Raw genomic sequence first — 9298 nt, 5'->3', positions numbered from 1 at the left:
CTACGCCGTCGCCAGCGACTCATGGCAGCCCAGCTCCAGGTTGAGCTGTTGTTCAGCATCTTAGCTGTGGAGGGCAGTGTCACTGGCCCTTATATGTGGGATCCAAACCGGGGCCCTCTGGCGTCCCAAGCCAGTATCTTAACCAACGTGCCACTCGGCCGGCCCCAGGGTGTTGTGGTTGTTTTTGTTTGTTTGTTTGTTTGTTTCTTCATGCAAGAGATTCTCAGACTTGACCATCAGCAAGTCTGCTTTTTTAAACAAACTTTTTAAAATCTCCCTAGAAAGTGGATTGTATAAACCAATCACTTTCTGCCTAGCAAATCTCCTAATGACAAGGACTTAGTAAAGCCATTCTTTTTGGGTATAGTATAGGGGTTGGCAAACTTTTGAGACAGAAGGGCTGCCAGGGGTCAGCAAAGTGTGGCTCGTGAGCTGCAGACTTTGAAGTAAAATTGAAAATGAAAAAATAAAACTATCATAGTTTCATTTATAAAATTTTTAAAGGATATTATTCACATAATGGTGATTATGTAAAAATATATTTATGGCCCTCGAATAATTTTTAAATTTTTGTGAGGGACAGGATTGGCTCTTCCAGGGGTTGGCAAACTTTTGAGAAGGGACTACCCAAAGAGCCACATGTGGCTCACAAGCTGCAGTTTGCTGACCCCTGATAATAGGGAGATCATGGAACATGTGAAAGAGAGGAAACTAGTCCAAATTTTTTTCTGTTTTTGTAAAATTCAGCAGACAAATAACTATACGTGACCTATTTGTATGTAACATAATGTATTATAAAATTGCCATCTTTATAGGTCAAAACAGAATGGCAGCTACATCAGGTGATCCAATCTGATATTTTATCTTAGGTATCTCATTAGGAAGAATACTCTGGATTTATACACTGTTCAAATAATATGCCTATAAAAATAAATTTGCATTTTTAAATTCTCTTTCTTAATCAGGAAAAGAAAAGAAATTCTCACCATAATGTTTTACTGTCCTAACAACACAAAAATCTCAGCAAGAGCATTACTGAAATTTAACCACCAGAGGGAACTAAAAAACTACCTTTTGCCTTCTGTTTGAGGCTAACTTGTTTGAGCTCCAATGAAATGTTTAAAGAGCTAGCCTTAATGAAACAGCCTTCTGCTAATGCCTGAGCTATAATATTAATATATCCAAATACAAAAAAATATTTTTAAATGATTTTTAACAAATTCTTTGCTCCTACTTTATTATCTGTTGCCTTCCTGAGACCAATTTTAATAAAGATGTCATTTGATCCCCTCTGAAGCAACTGGTAAGGGGTATCATTACCATTAAAAAAAAAAATTGGGACCTTTCTCTAGGCAATCCAAATTAAGATTAACAAGACCATTATTTTGGACAGATGATCTTGAAAAGCTCCAAGAAAATAAACTCTACAACTTTTTGTTATTTGCTACACATTTTCCCTTGTTTCAACATACACACTTAGTAATTTAAATCCAGTAAAGTTACATTTTTTTAATGAGAACAAATCATTTCTTATCGAACCAAAAATATTTGGAATTAATAAAATAACCTCACCAATAATGTGCATTTATATTGGACTAAACTGTTAGCAAATGGCCTAGGGCCTAATGTTTAAGAATTCTGTGATAAATTGCAGTGTACTCCCACTTCCTAAAATGGAAAATAAAGTAATCCAAAACAGGTCATTTGAAATTGATATACACCTGATTTTTTTTATAAAGATTGAAGTGGCTTACAGTAAAAGAATGAATAAATTTCTTTAAAAATAAAGAATCAATTTTGAAAAACCATTCGTAATGAGATGAATAACAATTTCTTAGCACTTCATAGACCATTACTTTATAAAGAAAAGCAATTTCTCCACTAAATTTCTCCAGTCATCTCTGATAAAAAGGAAGGGAAAACAGATCTTCAGATGAAGTGGAAGGGGAGGCAAGGATAGAAAAGTTTTCTTTTTCCTTCCTTCTGATGCCTTTCAGTGTTTGAAAGAAAGGATGGTGTGAAATAAACGCAGAGAAATCAGTTGAACCTGGGATTCCCAAACATTGTTCTGGGCAACTTATTAGCTGTGCTGCCAAAAATAAGAGTCCATGCGCAAATATATTTGGCAAACACTTGTACTGCATTCCTTCTTGGAGTAGCAAGTTAAACATTAATGTACTGACGGTTCTGAAAGGTTTTGGAATAAGACAACCTGTGCAGCTATGTGGAAGCCAGAGTTTTCCAAACCCATTTGAAAATAGAATATTTTCTAAATGATCTACAAATACAGGAGTTTATATATTTCTCCGTTAAGATCCAGAGACAAGTGAGACACCATTTCCTTTCTTTCGTCTCCAGGATTATTCTACCTTATTGCATCTGTTAACGCTCCTCTGAAATTTGTGGTGGTAGCTTCCTTCAGTGTGTGCTGACTGTGACCAATTTACTATGGTGGATGGTCCTGACCCGCCCATATTTGTCATTTTAAATTGTGAATAGAGCGTTCTCTGAGGATTTCTGACAGAGATCCTATCATTCTGGAATTGTTTTTGCATTTCAGCCACCCAGAAGCAACCAACCTGGTACTATTTTTATGTTGTTTCTGTGTGAGAGGGTCTGTCAGGGTTGGTATTCAATGCAAGTTGTATAAATTTGCATCCCAAGCCCAAATGAAGGTCGCTGTAACTGTTGCAGATCCAGGAGAATCTAGCTTCTCTGCAGTCTCCCTGTGCTAAAGGGTAAATTGTTTGCCCCAGTACATTATTCCACTGAGAGCCTAACTCCAGTTTTTCACCTTTATGCAGGAGATTGCAGTTCCACCTCTTGTTTATCTATACCCCAGTTTTTCTCCTGCACCTAAAATATTGGTCTCTTGCTTACCAATAGTTGTAGTTTTACCCCTTCCTTTTAGGGTGTTTTTCCCCCTACATTTTCTGGTCCCTTACTGTCAGCTAGGCTATGTATGTAAAAGTGAGGACCAACCCACTGAGCACCATGTGAGGAAGGCTGGAAACTGGGAGAGCTACACAACCTGCATCATAAGCACCCCAAATTAGAGCTCTGTATTAGGCACCGCACAAGAGAGAAGAGCACTCATAGTGTCTCTGGCAACTAAGACCTCACTCCTCCCAGCTCAGGAGGGTTTCCTGAGTGTAGACTTGGCTCTGCACAGCTCTTTAGAAATCCGAGAAGTCGAAATTGCACTATTAACCCACCATCTCGTTAGCCCTGCCCAGGATGTCAAAAAGGGCAAGGGAGTCCACATTTTTCTGCATTAACTAGTGACTTATAGAAAGCTGCCTCCATATTTGACCCTGCAAATCCATTAAAAACCTGGGGGACTGCCAGAAAGCGCCTTTAAGCTTGGCTCTGTATTAGCTTTCGTGACTTTCCTGTAATGAATTGTAGCTTGCCTGAGTCATTAGGAAGATTCTGACAGGGAATCAGCTATAATCTGCTGTTCTTGAAGGACTCAATTTATCTATGAATCAGTGCCTAAGCAGTCAAATAGCTCGGAGGGGTCAGCCAGGCTACAGAGCCTGTGACTGGTGGTTTGATTAAATTGCAAGGATGTGCATTGACTTTTAATGTATGCATCAGACAAACCTGAGCCAAGCAAATAAATGCTTCTCATTCCACCTTTTCCTCATTCCCTATTCAGCATTCCAGGCAAGGGTTAATTAAAAGCTTCTGTTTGTTGGCTCTGTGGCTGAATCACAGGCCTAAATTGACAGATTGAAGCTGTACTTTAGCAAGATTACATTATGTCTCTGTTAGAGATAGCAACCAATAAAATCTTAGAGTGCTAAGTACTGCTAAGCTATTAACTATGTTTTAACTTTATTGTAGGTTTGTACTCTGTGTTTGCTGAATGTCTTGTTCTACGTTAAAATATTTGTTTCTTAATGCCTGTCTTCTATTTTGCTTCCTAGCTTATTAATGTGGCTTTGGGTAAATGCATTTCCATTAAAAACACCACAGCCATTCTGGAGGACTGTGACGGGAACAGCAAGGTATGCAGAGCTCTGCTACTGTCTTCTCTCTCATAGTAGGTGCAGGTGATGATACAGATATAGTTGATTGGTGTAAGGTATGACACATTCATCACTCACTTGAGAAATTCGCTTTTGCCTATAGAAACAATAATGAATTTCTAAATTTCTGTATAATCATAGGGTTGATGATAAGAGGGTCCACCACCCAATGTAATGACAGTGACTGAGGGAGAAAAGGTTTGGGTCCTGAAGTCTAACCCCCAGGGACACAGTTCTGGCTCCATCACTCTCCAAAGTGTGTTAACTTTAGAAGTTCCTTAACCCTTAGGTAAATAGCAGTGATAATAGTGCCTACTCTTAAGTTGGTGTGATGATCAAATTAGATAATACATATGAAGCATGTAGAGAAATACGTAGCCACTTATGCTCCACAAACGTTCATTGCTATAGCAATAAAGACAAAAGAGTGAAAAAATAATGCATTGCATAGGAAGATAAAACAATAAAGGAAAAACACAGAACATATTTTTGAATAATTAATCTCAGAGAAAAAGTTTACTCTATCCCCTGCCCTATTCTTTTGCATCTTAAGGGAGTAATGCAAATCGCATAATTCATGATCTATGGTGGAAAGCCCTGCCGCAAACTCCCACAGACTCAGAGCACCATGGTTAGGGGAGGAAGTGGGCCAGGGAGAACAGAGCAGGAACTCTACAGCACTGGAGGTGAGCTCTGAGTGATGGCACCTTCCCCTTCTATGCATGTTCCCTACTCCTCCTCATTCTGTAGGGACAGCGAGTGCCAAATAGGACTCACAGGAACATCGATTCAAATGTAGAATTGAGTCCCCTAAAATTGTAGACCACTCTTTGGTAGAGAAATTAGTTTTTAATGATAATAGTCTTGCCAAAACCTACATCTTTGCTTCAAATTGGAGATAGTGTTTATATTTCTAAGCACGTCTCATTCCTACCTCTTAATTCAAAGCTGATACTAGAAGAGAAGGCATTTTTGTCATTTCTGTTGCTATAATTCAGCTGTGGATTGTAAACTTGAGGCTAATGGGACTTTTTCTTAATTAAGAAAGAGGAGCTAGAGGAAAGAGAAAAGTGTCAAAAATCAATGGAATGAAATAACTGAAACAGATTAACAATTCAAAGATGAAAGACAATCATAAATTGTAAAACAAAACCACAATTAGTCCAAATTATATGAAAGTAAAATATTAAATAATGCTACCCTTAAAGACTTATCGTTTAGTGATTTTCTGTGCCTGGTTAACCAGTATTTTATCTGAAAACCCAAGGGGTGGTCTTGATAACCATTGAGTCTCTCAAAGGGGCATACTAGGAAAAAAAAAGTATAAATTATACAGTCCCTGCCTTCCACAAACGCCCATCTCCCTTTTTGTCTTGTTACTCCTTTTTAGCTTCTTATGCTTGTGGTTTGAGTAATAAAAAGTAAAGGAACATGGAGGACGTTAACTTATTCTTGCTAGAATTACTGAGACTTAATATCAAGCCAGTGACAACATTTATCTAAAAACAAAGCAAAAACCTCAAAAGGAATAAAACCCCAGGATTGAACCGTCAAGCCCTACCTTTCCACCTTGCCTAAAATTTTCTTTAGTTCACTTTTCAACTAGTTGAGATGTCCCTTTGCAAGGTAACAGCTAGTTTCTCTTAGTAGCTACATAGCTTCCTTGTACTATGACATGCATCTATGCTTCTTGTTGATTTAAGAAATGTTCAAACCTGTAGAGAATTTTTATGAGTTTATTTGCGCCCAACTGATGGCATATGCCAGGGAATAAGATCTCAAATGCTCTGGAGAATAACAGTTTTATAGTTTCTTGTATGCATTCAAAATTAAGAAGGGAATGGAAAGAAGATTACATGAGGGTGGGAGAAAGCAAGGCAAAGATTGGATTTCAGGATAGTTCAAATTATGTGTTCTCTTGCTTTCAAAGGAGTGGCCTGAAAGCCTGGCCATGTATTAGAAGAAGGCGTCTGAAAGGGGGTATTTCAAAGGTGTGTTAAACTAGATGCCCACAAACAATGGACAGGGCTTGCTTAAGGCAGATAAACCTTTCACTAAAAAAGGTGAATGCCTGGAGGGTGACTACCTACCATGATCTGCCCAGTTAGGAATTTATGACATCACCCTGTGAGGTTGCTCTCCATAGAACCCCTTTTTCTTCCACATTCTCAAAATGTGATGTGCACACAAACCACCTGGGGAGGTTGTTACAATGCGGATTCTGATTCAACACATCCACAGAGGGGCTGAGACTCAGCATTTCCATCTAGCTGCTAGTGATGCTGATGATGGTCCGCGGATACATACCCTTTGACATACTTGATAATCTACGTTAAATCTCAGTTACATTACAAATGATTCATTAAATAGAAGCATTTAGATAGATTGTACCAGTGGTCTATTTTTTTTTCTAATATGTTTACATTGGTACAAAACAACAAATTTCCCACAGACAAGAGGAGGCTTAGAATAAACTGACCAGGCAGATAGTACTAAGTTGTAAACGACTAGAGAAAATATTTATAAAAGTTGAAGACATGGTTCCATTGCCTGAATTGGTATTTATTCTAGACATTGGCAACTCCCCCAAAACCGGACTTCTCCAAGAACAGCTCCTATGGACTGGGGGATATTCACACAGCAACAACCTGATTCCTCGTGCTATCAGCAAAGAAAGAGTGTTAACCTTTCCTACAATAAAACTAAACCTCTAGGAGTCCAATTGTCTATCTAGACAGTCTTAAGCAAAGAAGCATAATAATTTCCATCAAGGTAATTTAGGACTATAACGTTAGCCCCAGTGGCCCGGGGATGTAATCCTGTGGTGGTTTGAATGTTCCAATACTCCAAGCACCAGGGTTGTCTGGGATCCAGAACATCCATTTATAGACATGTACTAACTGTACTAAGAATTCGTATTCTTGCAATTAACATTTATTGAGGACTTACTATATGCTAACAACTTGACAGTCATTGCCCAATCCTTGGAGATAGGCACCATTGCTATCCAACTTAAAAATGAGAAAATGAGATTGGACAGAATGAAAAATATGCCATGCTATCAGTGTTGAAAGTGGGAGTACCAAGATTTGAATACAAAACATCTGACCAAAGTGCCTATATTTTTAACCTTTGCTAACAAAAACGTTTGATAAAGCCCTTACTTGTATTTGCTGCTTGAAGTGACATTTTTCTTATTCATTTCTCCCACAGTTTCAACAGTTTAACTACACCTGGTTAAGACTTATTAAACATGGAGAATGGTGCTTGGCTCCCATCCCTGATAAGGGAGACCTGAGGCTGCACCCTTGTGATAACAGAAACAAAAGGCTAAAATGGCTGCATAAATCAACATCAGTCTTTCATTCAGAACTGGTAAGCAAAATATTTGTACTTCTTCTTTACCACAAACTCAGCTTTCAATCAAATGTGTCATTGTCAGCTTCCTCAATCCGAAGCTTTAAGTGAGTTCATGACAATAGAGGCAGTGTAAAAGTTCATACAGAGAGATAAACAGATATCTTTGTAAGTAGTCAAGTCCTTTTTTTTTCTTTTATAAAATTTATTCCAAATCAGTTATTGTAAATGGAAGTCTCCAGATCCTCCTTACTATATTGCTATCATCATCTATGTTTCTAAAAGTCATTTGCTTCAATTAACAGTGCCAAAAGGTTAGAATTGGTTTTCATTGGTTACCAGAAAAGCTTATAGAGCAAGCATATGGGGAAAGCAAGAAGCAGTGCCTTCCTATAAACCCTGCACTTTAGTGTGAATCTGGTTCCACGTTCTGCCTCTTTTCCGTACAAAGAGACATGTTCTCATGCCCTCTGGCTTCCAGAGACCTGAGCTCTCCAGGAGTGCTGGAGCCAGCTCCCACCAGCTTGTAGGAGCTAGCTGTGCTCAGCTCTTGCCAACTTCACATTCAGTGATACTGCTTTGTAACTTGAAACCAGCCTTGATGGGAGTATTTATATTCATCCTGCAAATCAAGGGGTGTTTTTCCAGAAGTCCAGTGGTTAATATTTATCACCAGAACACTCCTGTTCTACCCTATTCACTCAAGGTCCTCTCCATTTTTTCCAATTCTATTTTAACAGGGTACAAAGCCATAAGCATCGGTGTTAGGATCTTAGGGTGACAGGAATAATGTCAGAACTGCCTTCCCAAATTTTCTTTCACTAAGAGGTAGCCACCAAATCTACTAAGTGCATTGAGTGTATGGAGACCATCATTTTGCTCAGAGATGGTTCCAAAGTCATTACACTTCTTTCCTTGGAGTGCCTCCAACTTTTGGGGGCACAACCAGTGACTATTCTCTTTTATACACCTGCCCAGGGTCAAAATCAGAGCCTGAGCCACATAGTCTCTAGTGTTTTTTTCTTTAGATCTTTTCTGTTATATTTCAATTCCATCTGGACATTTTTCTCTTTAGTGATAATGGTTTTTACTGAGTTATTCAGAAAAAAATAGGAATTACTAGTATATACTGTGCTAATTTTATGTTGTATAGTGTTGGGGAAATCCACAAATGTTGATGAAATAAACTACATCTTACGTTCTGTTACCTTAACCCTGTGCTAAAGGACAGAGGGAGGGAGGGAAAGGGAGAAAGGGAGGGAGAGAGAGAGAGAGAGAGAGAGAGAGAGAGAGAGAGAGAGAGAGAGAGAGAGAGACTATGAGAACAAGAACACAGTTCTTACTTCCAGAGTGAATCTGAGAATGGAAAAGATTTCAGGCTGGTGAAATCAGTAGGCAGTTCTTAAATCACATAGGGCTTATTTACAAACTGGATTAGCCTCATTGAGAATTTAAGACTTCATTAGTTGATTTTTATATAGACCCAGTTTTGGTTACCCTAAATGGTCAGCCAGTTTGTAAAAGAGGTAATATATTTAAGAAGGCAAAAATTAGAAAGCTGTTCCCCTACCTTGTTTGTGCCTGTGACACGGTAACATGTTACAGAACTGCCTTCTGCCTTGGGTTCCCCTTTTCATGCTGTTAGATGTGATGGAGATGAATATCTCGACAATTTTCTTTCTATTTTGGTAGTTTTCATACTAAACCTTCTAAGTTCCCCAAAACATGTACCTCTTAAAAAAACAAGAGAAATGGAGAATAAAAGTAGGAGCATCAGAAGCATGTCTCACCTTTTAGAAAACGTGAAGAGTTGGGAGCTTCATGGAAGGAGGAAGGGCAATAGTGAGCTTCACCCTGGATATGAATGAATCATTAAAATTATACATTTTTAAATCAGCATTTAAAAG

The 9298-nt window shown here is 38.4% G+C and overlaps 1 protein-coding gene across 1 annotated transcript in view; it reads left to right on the top strand.

The window, feature by feature from the left end:
- GALNT5 (polypeptide N-acetylgalactosaminyltransferase 5) overlaps window positions 1-9298 on the top strand; it is a 43711-nt gene that overhangs the window by 33171 nt on the left and 1242 nt on the right. Inside the window, exons 8-9 of the mRNA XM_019636826.1 lie at window positions 3933-4013; window positions 7248-7409. Coding sequence (XP_019492371.1) covers window positions 3933-4013; window positions 7248-7409 — 243 coding nt within the window. The remainder of the gene's footprint in view (window positions 1-3932; window positions 4014-7247; window positions 7410-9298) is intronic.

Source organism: Hipposideros armiger, unplaced genomic scaffold (assembly GCF_001890085.2).
Source record: "Hipposideros armiger isolate ML-2016 unplaced genomic scaffold, ASM189008v1 scaffold_30, whole genome shotgun sequence".
Lineage (NCBI taxonomy): Eukaryota > Metazoa > Chordata > Mammalia > Chiroptera > Hipposideridae > Hipposideros > Hipposideros armiger.
Note: the sequence above shows the minus strand (reverse complement) of the source record. Positions and strands in the feature narration are given on the sequence as shown.